Below are 13,246 nucleotides of genomic sequence, written 5' to 3'. Positions count from 1 at the left end.
ATGTATGTTAATTAAAGAATAAACGAAAATAATAAGTTGTGGTGAATATAGAGGAAAATGGGGCAACGCCATATCTAAACTAAACTCAGTAGGGCGACAGCCCACAGAGGACCAAGGCCTACTGCGCCCATCTCAATTTTCTTGACCTTGGGCTCTGGGATGCAGGAGCAGATGTTCCTGTCAGGTGGTCAGCCGAACGCGAAACCCGCAGTGTTTTGCTCCCAAGCATGCTTGCTACTCAACGCCATATCACCTGAGAAAAAAATGCCTCAATAAGCAACACTCGTTTACTGAAAACCCAAATATAAATATTTATATTTCAAATAAATTGTGTTAGACCAAACGAAAAATTGCCTCTTCGAAATAATTTTAAGAATAGCATTCCTGAACTACTACCTTTTCTTCTATGAAAAAAAGGACCGTCCTTTTGAAAAGACGATTTGCTCAAATATAAACTTTAAAGAAAAGCAAAATAAATTCTTTTATTTTACGAAATTTCAAAAATTCAGCAAGATTTAACAGCTCGATTTGATCCTTAAGACTCCTTATTTTCTAATGCAAAAAAAATTTATTTTGTAATTTTTATTGCGCACATAAGCAGGCTTCTGTAAGCCTTTACCAAGTAAACAAATAGCATAAGTTAGAGAAGGACATCACAAAGTTACATCCAGCGGTACGGCGGGTTACGAAACAGCTACCTAGCTTTAAAAGGTTATCAGATTTTAATAGTACTCTCGTGCACGATGTCTTATATTAGCTCGGTAACTTTGCGAATTGATTGATTGATTTGTTCATTTACGTCGCACTAGAGTTTCACAATGGGCTATTGGCGACGGTCTGGGAAACATCCCTGAGGATGATCCGAAGACATGCCATCACAATTTTGATCCTCTGCAGAGGGGATGGCACCCCCGCCTCGGTAGCCCGACGACCTGCACGCGGAGTCGAGCACTTTACGGTAGAACAGTTTAACGAGGACCAATACCGCACACCCTCGGTTCCTACGCAGATTGATCCAAGTGGTGACCCACCCGCACACTGACCGCAGTCAGTGATGCTTGACTTCGGTGATCTGCTGGGAACCGTGTCTTAACGATCAGTTCACTGCGGGACATCATAAGCCTGGGAGTATCTGTGTGCTGTCTTCTCTCATATACTATCTCACTATCTGTTCTTCAATTTAATTTTGAGTCCAAATTAAACAGTTCTACTGTTGACTTCGCGCGCTACAACGTCGGGCTACCAAAGCGGGGAGCTATGCTCTCTGCAGAGGATCAAAAATGCGATGGTATGTGTTCGGATCTTCTTCAGAGATATTTCCTTACCGTCGCCAATAGCCCATTATGCAGCTCTACTATTTGGGCCATTAGAGGACACGTAATTCACCGTCATTTCGCTGCGTCCAACGACATCCGTGGTTTTCTTGAAGTGCAGAGTTTTCGCTCTGACTTTGGTACGAACCAGTGACTTTATCTATCGCGTTTTTGGTTCTTAGCTGACTATAATTTTTAGAATCAAAACTTGAGTGCTTACAAGAAATCAATTCGATTGGTCCATATCAAATATATTAAATTCAAAAAAGTTGAAAAAGTTTAACAGTATAAAAAAGAAACGGGTTATTCTCAAAAATTAAAAATATTTAGTAGGAACCACTTGCTCTGCATTTTCAGAAGCACATATTCTATCTATAACCGCTGGAAAAACTTAGTTCTTTTCAAATTTCATTTCTCTGTGCTATGTTTTTAGATGTGTGGATTTACTAGTCAAGAGCTAAATCACGCTTTTTAATGTTTTAATTTACTGTTTATGTTATTCAATTTACTTTTTTTTAATAATTCAGCTTAATTCATCTTTTTGTGAGTAAGTATGTTTTATGCTAGCAATAAGTTTCATCTATTTCTTAGACATGTTTTTGTTAAATGTTATTACAGAAGCTTTTAAATTGTACTCTTTCCATCAGAATACATGAGACTTTCATTTTATTGTGTTATGTTACAGGTGAGAAAAATATACATGAAGCTAAGGTTAAATTCAACATTTAAGAGAATTATTAATCACAAAAATTAGTAATTTAATACCTTTTTAGTAAAATGTCTTTAGTTTAACGTTAAACCTAATGAATATTCATAAAGTTGATGTTTTCTGATTTAATCTGTTGAATTTGTTAATTCTTAGCAAAGGAATTGTACCTCATAATGGTTAAGCGTAATGTTAAATATCGAATTTTGGTTTTAATGAAAAATTACTGAACGCAGATGTTGTTGCATATTATATAAGAGCTAGGATGTACCACCATAGTGATACGCCTCATTTTTACATCAAACTATTCCTAAATATTATTTCCAGATAGATACATCGCAAATTTATAGGGTTTTCACTATATCACAGCACAGTACGCAAGCATTTTACTTTCCTAAACAATTTTTAAATTAGTGCTATATTGCTTCCAGCTCTTTATAGTGTAAAATTAAAATTATCTGCCTCATCTATTAGAGGTACTGGTTGTCGTTGCGAGGAACTAGGGTTCGATCTTCAGGGACGGCTTGAAGCCCACTCAGGGTTAGATCGCTGAGTACCAACTTGTCTGCGAAGTAGGGGTGGTCTGTGAGAGATGCTGAACACATTGCCCCATTGGTTATGAAATTGTGACGCCTTTCTTTTTGTTCAACAGCACATTAAAAAAATATTTTTAGACAAGAATGTGAACTGTTTAGTCAAGAATTTTTTTTTCAGTATTAATCCTGATTGTTTGTTTGTGTTTAAGTTTAGAAATACAGCTTGATTGTACTTTGTGTTTTAATCTGAACAAATACCGTATTTTAAACAACAATATTTCAATTTTTAAACTGTACAAAATGTGTACTTCAAGTTTATGCAGATGTAATCGGGGGAAATGTAAAAACAAATTTAACTTAATTGCATCGTACATGCTTGTAATTTTTTTTCTTTTTTTTTTTTTTTGCTATTTGTTTCACATTTTAACCTCACTAATCAAACCATCACGTAACATGGAATGAAATTCATGGTGTATATTCAGTTTCAAAATAATTAAATACAAGTACTTATGGTCTTTCCCAAATTCTAAGTTTCCACCTCAAAATTTGGTATCTAATATAGTTTATAAGCAGGCATTCGATTTTTTTCACCCATTCTACAATTAAATATGGGTTTTCTTCATTTTATTCCTACCGTTTTTTGTTTTCTTTTTAAGAAAATATTTTTTACATCCTTGTCTGGTGCTGTAAATCCCCATCAAGCTCTTCCGCCATTAAAGCTGTTTTACAATGCTCTGTTAAATCGAGAAATAATGCTTTTTTAGCAAATATGGTATTTTTATGTATTTTGTGAGCTTGTAACGCTTATTCCTGTAAATTAGAGTTCTGTCTACATTTATTATCAACCTCTATTCTAATTTTGAAAATATCGCAAAACTACCATGTGATGAAAAACTACAGTTGAGTTAAGCGAAAATGAGAATCATTTTGTGATCTAATTTTCAATAATTAAAAATCTGGACTAAAAAAATGCGAATTATTTATTTTAATAATTTTAATCAAAGTGGAAAAATCTTGCCTTGCGTGGCTTTCAAAAAAATTTAAGACTTTAAAATACGTTATCAGTTAGTCCTTTCTAAAGCCCAAATATTTATTTAGGACAAAATGGTAGTTATATAAGTGTTGCCTCGAGTCTATAACTTATAATCTGTGACTTATTACCCTTATGGAAAGAGTTACAAGAAATCCTCTTTAGATTTACTGTTAATAAAATCTTTGTATTTGAATTATAGTTAAGGTATTGTTTAATAGTGTACTTTGACGGAGTATCTTAGCCCATCATTTCATGTCATTGCAAATTTGCAACAGATTTCGATGCATCTGCATTGCACTATAAACGAAACAAGCGTCTCGTTCATGATGTTGCACATTTGAATCGAGCCTTCCTGCTTTGAATATATTCGAGTTTTGTCAAGCAGATGGCGTTAAGTCTCAATTAAGAATAGGGCGCAGCTTCGTATTTACAAAAATGGTTAAAAAAAAATTTTAGAATGAACATATCATTTTACTCCGTTTTTTAAACTTTGACATTTGTTCTTTTTTAAAAAAATTAATGAATCAAAAGAAATTCCCAATATGATATCGCCCATTTGTATAAATCACTTGGTAAATTTTCTCAAAATTTTTGAGACTTTGTTTTTAAGGCATTGTTTGTAAGCCTTAAGAACTTTTTTAAAGACTTTTAAAGTTCACGGTTGTTTTTACAAGATTACCACGGTTGCTATAAATTTATAATAGTGTTTTTAAATTTACGTTTTAGGAATTAAGAGTTTTCAAACTCACTTTATCGTTTTGAGTTCTGAATACGAAGACAACCCCTGAAAAGCTACATTTATAATTTACCTACAAACCCCGATTTCCGGGGCTTTGTCCATTATTATGTTTAGTACTTAAGTAAGAAAATTTCCTCCTTTAGTTGTTAAATTTGGGTTGAAAACTGAAAAGGCACGTTTTCAGCTGCGTCCGTATTTTAAAACCCATCGAGATACTTTGCAACTACAATATTTATGCTTTAAATGTTTTCTATTTCATTGTACCTAAACACAAACATAATTCAACTTTATTTTTCAACATTGTCTTGCAATCCAATTTTTTTTTAATAAATTTAATTTTTTTTAGATGTTTTCGCCCTGAAAGCACAATGTACCTACTAATAAAAAAGGTTTTATTGCTCACAATCTTAGCATATTTGAAGATTGCCATTATACTAGCTAACAGCATGCATTCTACTTTCCTTTGCATTTGTAAAGTAATTGCAGATATATTTCAATTGCCAGCATCACATTTACTGAATGTTTCACCTACTAGGAACAGTGATACTCAAAACATTTCGCATAGAAGTAGTCCTAAAGTTTCTACATTCGTTCAAACTGAGGAGCAATCGAAACAACTTGAAAACGCCGGTTCTAAATCTAGTACAGATGTAATTATTTACAATTTGAGCTCTACTCAGAAACTCGTTATAACTCAAGGAAATTGCAAAAGTAACAAATGCGAAAATTGTAAATTTGCTACTGAAATCACAACATACGAGAAAGTTGAAAATGTTACGGCACCATCTGTTGGTTTTGACGGTTCAAATATTAGTTACATGTCAATAGAAAGTGATGTAGTAGATTCAAAAATAGAAAATGGTTGTTATAGCTCCTCGACCAGTTCGTCTACTACAATCAGTGATGGATTTAATAGTCAATTAGTCTGTATCGAAGATTCTGAAGTTAAAACTGCAAACGCTGAAAATGCTAACAATAAAAGAGTATCTTTCGGAAATGTCGATACTTTTTTAAATTCCTGTGATAAGTTAGCTTTAGATCTAGAAGCTTTAGATTTCGAATGTTTAAAAGAAACAGAATCTGATAACACAAGTGTTAAATCTGACGATAAAGCTGCGAATAAACACAAAACATCTAGTCCTTTAAGCAAAGTTTTGCAGAATCATCAGAACGTAAGTACTGATTTAAGTATGTTTAAGGCTGACCAATCTCAAATACCTGAGAATAAAGATTTAGGAACAAGAACTAACTTAGATAACTGGAAAAATGAAGCTTTTGGTACGGATTTTAAACGACGATTGTCCTTGCCAGTAAAGCTGAATACAACCAATTCTGCTGTTATGAATTTCAAACTAGCTCAAAAGATGTTAATTGAAGATGCCCTAAAAAATACTTCCAGACATGAAAAAAGTTTGAAAGAAATAAAATATCCTTTTTCATCAGAAATAAGCTTAGACAGTAAACATAATGATGAAACATACGATAAAGGAGTCTTCAGTTGCAGTTCGTACGAATCCTTGCCAGTATCTGATCACATACGAAATGCTTTTAATAATAGTGCGGTGCTGAGTTTGTACGATGAAACTCTCCACAGCGAAGATAAGCCTGATTTTTCTTGTGTCGATCATTTGGTGGAAGGATTTGAAGAGACTAAAAGCAATCTATCAGTGCTAAACTTAGCTCTAGATAAGATAATCCCTTCTACAACGACAAGAAAGGACGAAAAACATGAAACAAAATTATGTTCGGACATAAATTTAGATTCAAGTGTTACAGAAATGTGTAATGTACTTAATAGATTTGTAACTGGTGAAGTAAAACTTATTCCTGAGAAATTTTCTAATTTTTCCGATAAAAGCTTATTAACAAATGGTAAAGACATATTACAAGCAGGTGTTAATTTTGAAAATAATGAACAATTTGGGATAAATGATTGTGAAGTAAGACGCTCCTCCACAAAAGAATACAATTCTTTTGATAATTCTTTAAGGAAACAGAGAAATGAAGAAATTAACAAGAAATCAGAAGAAATTGACATAGGTGAACCCATAGTCAATGAAATTAAATGCACGTCTTCAAGTTCATTAAAATCTGTGTATTTAGATGTAGATGAAGCGACTGATGTTGAAAATGCATTACTAACTCTGAAATACGAATCTGAAACAAATAAATCTGATAGCTGTGAAAATTTACAAAAAGTATGGCAACAATCTTATCATAAAATAGCATTCATTGATGAAAGCCCGCCCCATGAAACTAGTCATACAAACCAAAATATTTCAGAGACTAATTGCAAAGATCGTTCTTTTAACAAAGATGAAAAACACACACCGATAGAGGTAGACTTTGGAGATGAAACAAACAAATTTGCTAATAACTTACTTTCAATCCAGCAACGATGGTTTAAAAGTTTTGGAGAATTTACCGAAACCGATAAAAATGAGCCAAATGAAATAGCCTGTATGTCTTCGAGTCCAAATGGAAAGCATGCTGATCCAGTCGAATGGACGGGTGCTTGTGAAAACACTGTATTTAGTTTGAAAAACAAAGTGGGAACAAATAAACCTGCGAACAGTGTAAAGCAACAGTATAAAGCATTCACTGATGAAATCCCCCTATACGAATTGAATCACGCCGATCAAAATACTTTGGAGACAAATTGTCAAGAACAGCAATCTACGCTCTTTGAGGAAAATTCATCTTCTGGAGATTCAACTTCTGATAATTCTGTGGTTACAGTGAAAGACCTAAATGTTGCAGAAAATTAAGGTAATATTTAGGATATTTCAATTTTTATGTAATCTTTATTATATTATCTTAATTATAATCCTAATTATGCTTTACATTTTCAGGAAAACAACAACAATCGAGAATGTCTATCAAAATTAGTCAAAAACTATGAACTGTGATGTATGAATTATACAAATTGCATATAAATTTTGTGACTTTATTGTTTTTTACGTTATATCGACGAATTAATGTAACTGTATGAACATTGTTTTGAATTTAATTAATGAGACATAACTATAAATAACTTTATTTGTAGTTTGAATAAAAAAAAATTTAAAGTGTTAACTGAATTTAGCTTATTTTTATGTTAGATTTTAATGACATCCATTTCATTGACGTTAAGTTTAATGACAAGTCTTGTATGCAGAAATTCTACTTAAAGTTGTGGTAACATAGAAAATAAAAAATTAAATCGCATTATACTCATATATAATAATCAGCGAAGTTCCGTACATTGTGTCAATTGTCTGTAACCATTTGAATATTGCTCAAAGTGTTAAATGTTGATGACAGCAACGTTGTAATCTATTGCTCGGAGGACAGTCCTATCCTTGTTTGCCATAGTAGGATCCTTTTTACTTAGAAATGATGTTTAATTCTGAAAGATTCGTATGCCAAAACCTTCCTAAGACATCGTCTTAGTGCATAGATTAAATTATGCGAAATTGATATCTTCAAACTGTTTTATTTTCGATGAAATGTTTGCCTCTGATTTTGTTCATCTTTGAAGCGACGAAGGATGTTCAAATGGTTCTATTAAGTAACGAGATCTGCTGTTTGTGTGTGTGAGACACAAACACGCTTCAAAGGCTGTGTTAGTTTATATAATAACAGTATAATTTAAATTTCTAAGGACAAAAATATTAAAAGAAATTTAATATATTATAAGCCAATATAATTATATGCCACATTTTCAAATTATTCCAAGTACCATTTTGATTTAACAGATTCCCTTATAGGCAATAAGATGTTTCTGTGCATTATGCTGTTAAACAGTAGTACTTTCAAAAAATTGTAAAGTACTTATCTGGAAAAAAAATGCTAAGGAACAGTGAAAATGCTCTTCTGTATAAGTATGGCTAATCGCTATATTGCCCTAAGTTCTTTCCATTCGGAATAAGTTATATTTATTAAAAGAAAATTCATTTCTAATATTTGGATTAACTAAAACTTATTACAGCAGTCGCAATTATTCTCTGAACTTCACACATCAGGGGGAAAAATGTATGTCTGCAGAAAAAGTACTTTTTTGAATGCTTTTTTATTTTTAACTTTGATTTTAAATCGATGATTCATGAAAATTTTCTTCATTTTATATTTTATTTTAACTATCGTTAAACAGCCGACCCAGCTCCGCCTTTACAACTATCAATGAACCGGAGCCTTGTAATTTCGAACCCAACCCAGAAGACAGGGTAACTCCTCGATCAAGCAGTGTTAGAACTAACCTTCGTGAAGGACTTTTTGCTATAACTAACCCTTATTTACTTTACGTGGACGGAAAAACCAAGAAAACCTCTCACGGTAATTTTGTGTAGCATTAAATGTTGTAAAATCAACAGAAAAATTATTTCAGAAAATTTTTTTTTAGACCTTTTGAAAAAAAATCATTAAAACCCGTTAAAAAAAATTCTAAAGTATGTAACTAATTAATAAATTTTACTACCATAATATTTGATTAATGCAAATCTAAACTACAAATAATTTAACAAACTCTTTTCTTGTCAATAACGAAAACCTCTTTTAAGATGCATTAAAAAAAATTAGAAAAAAGTTACATTAATAACCAATTGATCGATATACGTACGCTGTCCTTAAAATAAAAAATACTTCCCGAGAGCTTATGATGCATCCCTGAAAAAAGACCTTACTCAGAGCTGCAAACGATTATGTATTCTCCACAATATTTTATTTATATAAAGTGGTAATAATCATTTGTAATTTTAAATGATTTTGATCACCACGACATTAAATAAATTAATCGTGAATATGAATACAAATTATTCAAATTATCGTATCTTTAAGCAAGCTTTGACAAATTAATAAAGTTATTTTTACCTATTCCAATTATATCGTCACTACCACTAAGCAATTATCCTCGGAAAGAATCGAAATTGGCATTTATGGTATACAGTACTGGTTAAATTACTATAATAATTAGTTTTTTTTTTTTAATTCTCTAGTATCAAGTTTGCAATGATGTTTAATAGGAAATACTTTTATCTTGAATAATTTCTGACAACTTCAAGAACATGTTTAGAAAATATCTAAGTTTTATTACAAAACCAGAATTTTACTACAGTGTTTGTACCTTATTTTGACAAAACTGAATACGGTTTATTAAATATATTTCTTTGAAAAATAAAGGAAAATTACTGGGGATTTTCCATTTCACTAACTATAAGTGTGTGCATAGTGCTCCATTAAAAAAAAAAAAAAAAAAAAAAAAGACAAATTTTGAATAACTTTTGATCTAATGATCGGTTCTTCACGTTCTAGGATTCATTTTTAATGGTTCAGCCTCAAATAAACTAATTAGAGCAGACCCGATATTTTAAGTTACGAAATCAGACACAAAAAAATACTTTCTCTGAATAGATATAGCATTTCTTCAACGGATTCAAGTTTCGGAGAAATATGGTCCCCATAGCTTGACCCACTTAATGTTAATTTTACTTTTTGCCAATTTCACCATATCTCGAGAACTTAAGCGATTTGAAAATTTTTGTGCACACCATTAGAAAATTCGCTTTCTTAAAGATAATTACATGCAAAAAATAAATTTTATTAAATATTTATTGTTTTATTTAATAATAGTCGAAAATTTTTAAATTGCAAAGTATGCAACTTTTTACATCATTTTCAAGCATGTACTTGGAAAAATACAAAATTTGAGCGAATTCGGTAGAATAGTTTCCGAGAAATTGAATTTTAAAAAAGTCTTATACATAAAATTCACTTTCTTAGGAACTATTCAACCGTTTCGCTCAAATTTTGTATTTTACCATGTAAAATTAAATACCTTAAAATTATGTAAATAAATAATATACCTTACAATTAAAGTAACTAGCATATTTGAGGTCACCCGCTCGAACCATTAAGAATGAATCCTAGAAAGCGAAGGTTCAATCATTAGACCAAAAGTTATTCAAGATGGTCTGCTTTCTGTTTTGTGCACTGTATATATTTAAAATGTATTGAATCTGTCAAATCAAAGCAACCTTAATCCAGACAACAAGGGACCTTAAGACTAAAACTCTTATAACATGTAATTGTCAATAACATGTTCAAAGTAATGGTTACTTGTTTTTACCTTAAGGTGCGCTGAAGCTACAATTGTATCAATAAGAATGCAACTTCTTAAGTCTTTCATACTAAATGAATTTCATTTTACCTTGCAATATTAAAAATGTTAGAGGCTCTGAACTTTTTACGTTTTTACTCCTTATTTTTTACGTAATTCTCTAAGGACTTTTAAATTATTTCTTTCATCACTACACAGATAAACACAGTCTAGTCACATTCATGTGATCATCAGTTAAAAGCTATAATAACCATCTCTTCAAAAGCGGACGCTGCGAGATTGGCAGGAAGTAATTCAGTTAGGTTCCTGAAGATGTTCTCTGGGATATTAAGTCACGACGACTTCAGTACTATGGTCTGCTTTATTTTTACGTAATTCTCTAAGGACTTTTAAATTATTTCGTTCATCAATACACAGATAAACACAGTCTAGTCACATTCATGGGATCATCAGTTAAAAGCTAGAATAACCATCTCTCCAAAAGCGGACGCTGCGAGACTGGCAGGAAGTAATTCAGTTAGGTTCTTGAAGATGTTCTCTGGGATATTAAGCCACGACGACTTCAGTGCTATGGTCTGCTTTATGTTACGTGGTTGAAAAATCCATGACACGAGCAATCCAAAGAGGTGGTTCCACAGATTTTTAACTGGATTTAAATCTGGGTAGTTTGATGGCCAGTGGAAAACTGTAAACTCCTCTTGTTGCTCTTTGAACGATGCAAGCTTTATCACACGTCGCATTGTCCTGCTTGGAGATGCCATTATCATGAGGGAAAACAATTCCATTTAGAGGTGAGCATGGTCAGCCAGGACTCCTTCAATGATGAGAGCATCTAGAAAATGCTTCCTTCTCCAGCAATTGTTGCATGGTATTTGCTTTCAGACTTACACACCAACTTCCACCTGTCCGATGCAGCATAAAACTTAATTGTTTGGAAAAAGCCGCCTGTGGCAACTCGGTGGGTGTCCAAATGCAGTACTGGCATGCAAATTTCAGCCTTCGCCGTCCATGAACAACAGACAGAATACTCGTTCGAATGCATCTTGGCAGCCGTCATTCACCTCTGTCATCTATTGCTTGTGGTGTACCACATTTGTCACAGCACTGATTTTGGTTAGTGTCATTTTGCCATGCACGGTATACTTTACCATGACAGCAAGCGAATAATTAACGAAGTTCCTTCGCGAACAGCTAAAATAATGCTTCCACTCTAGGCCCGAAGGCCAATGATACCTTAAGGATAAATCGCTCCGTTTCTGCATTATGCCAACTACTGCAATGTTTTCAGATTCCCTTCAGACATCCTTCTGCTATTGATTATTTCACGTTGACGCCGAAAGTAGGTGGTGATCACATTGATATGACTGCATATGTATGCACCTTTTTTCCTATATCTAGATATTTAAGAGTTAGCATTCAAAAAAACAAAATCAAAAAAACATTGCCAAATGTAAATAAACTTAGCTTGCATCCAATACTATAATTTTATTAAGTTTTGAAAAGCAATGATTGTTAAAATCGTTAAAAAAAAATAAACGATTGTTTGATAAAAATGGACTTATTCCGCTTTTAAAAATAACGGCTCATGTCACATTTTCATTTCCCACTGGTTTTCCATAACAGTAATAAAGCAGGATAGACTGCTGTTTTTTCATTATTATTTTTACAAAAATAGATCTATTATGGCTGATCTGCTATAGATTTGATCCCTTGTTCTCTATGTAGAAATACAATTATATTAAAAAGAATGAGATTAAAGAAAATAGTACTTTAAGCAAACACATTTAATTGGAGCTTGAGATTATATTATAAAAAAATCTTTTTAATAATGTAGTCACAACTTGTAGAAAAGTAATAAATATTAAAGAAAGAGACGGAAAATGGACACAAAAGCAAGAAATACATTTATTGCACAGCTAATAAAAAACATTACACAGAATAAAACATAAATGAGACACAAAAACATATTGTCTCGCATAAAACTTCAAATTAGAATTAAAATGAAAAGTAGTTATGGCTATCAAGTACACAATATAGAACATAATATTTTCCAACATTTAAGTTTACAATATTTCACAATAGAATAGAAAAATGTAAACTTATTAATCCTGTAACTGCTAAATAACTAGGAAAAATAAAGGAAACATAGCCCAGCCAGGCAAAATTATTTTACTGAATAATAAAAAAAAAGCTGGCTTTCTGTGCAAAAAATGGGTTTGAAATTTATCAACCATATTTATCTAGAACATTGTTTCTCAACAGCCAGTCCCCAAACACTATTCACAAATCCACAATCTTATTACAGCAGAAGGAGAATTTATTAAACTGTTTTTAGTATTAAGATTAAAATTACAATTCAATTCAACGAACACATTTCAGTTCTGTATAAAAATTAGAAAAGTATATCCCCATCTTTAAGAAATAGCAATTAAGATTTTATTGCCGTTTTCTTCACCTTATTTATAGAGAACTACATCTTCGATAATGAGTTTTATTAAAACAAAATATTTGAATCAACTTAAACTGGCCTCTTCATTACATATTGATCTATTTGGTTTGACATCTAGAATCGATATGTTAGTTAGCAACTAATTTTTTTTAATGTTTATTATTTCCCTTTAATTTATTTCATATTTACTTGCATTCCTTAGCTACCTACATGTGGTTACACAATTGGTTAATCCGTGATAAAACAGTAAGATATTAAACCGATCCTTGATCCTTTGAGTATTTCTGGTTGAGAAACACTGATCTTTACAATATTAAAGAACAATAGTTACAGGATTAAACTTTTACTGCACAGTAAATAAAAGTTGTGGTACACA

The 13,246-nt window shown here is 32.0% G+C and overlaps 1 protein-coding gene across 1 annotated transcript; it reads left to right on the top strand.

The window, feature by feature from the left end:
* The first annotated feature begins 1,980 nt into the window (after positions 1-1,980).
* LOC107454838 (uncharacterized) lies at positions 1,981-7,402 on the top strand. The gene is made up of 3 exons (XM_016072156.4): positions 1,981-1,998; positions 4,674-7,096; positions 7,180-7,402. The coding sequence occupies exon 2, from the start codon at positions 4,696-4,698 to the stop codon at positions 7,093-7,095; it is 2,400 nt and encodes a 799-aa protein (XP_015927642.1). The 5' UTR covers positions 1,981-1,998; positions 4,674-4,695; the 3' UTR covers position 7,096; positions 7,180-7,402.
* The last annotated feature ends 5,844 nt before the right edge of the window (positions 7,403-13,246 follow it).

Source organism: Parasteatoda tepidariorum, chromosome X2 (assembly GCF_043381705.1).
Source record: "Parasteatoda tepidariorum isolate YZ-2023 chromosome X2, CAS_Ptep_4.0, whole genome shotgun sequence".
NCBI lineage: Eukaryota > Metazoa > Arthropoda > Arachnida > Araneae > Theridiidae > Parasteatoda > Parasteatoda tepidariorum.
Note: the sequence above shows the minus strand (reverse complement) of the source record. Positions and strands in the feature narration are given on the sequence as shown.

Bases quoted from the DNA above. Each gene is read 5' to 3' on its own strand.
- LOC107454838 (XM_016072156.4), top strand. From the start codon at position 4,696: ATGTACCTACTAATAAAAAAGGTTTTATTGCTCACAATCTTAGCATAT.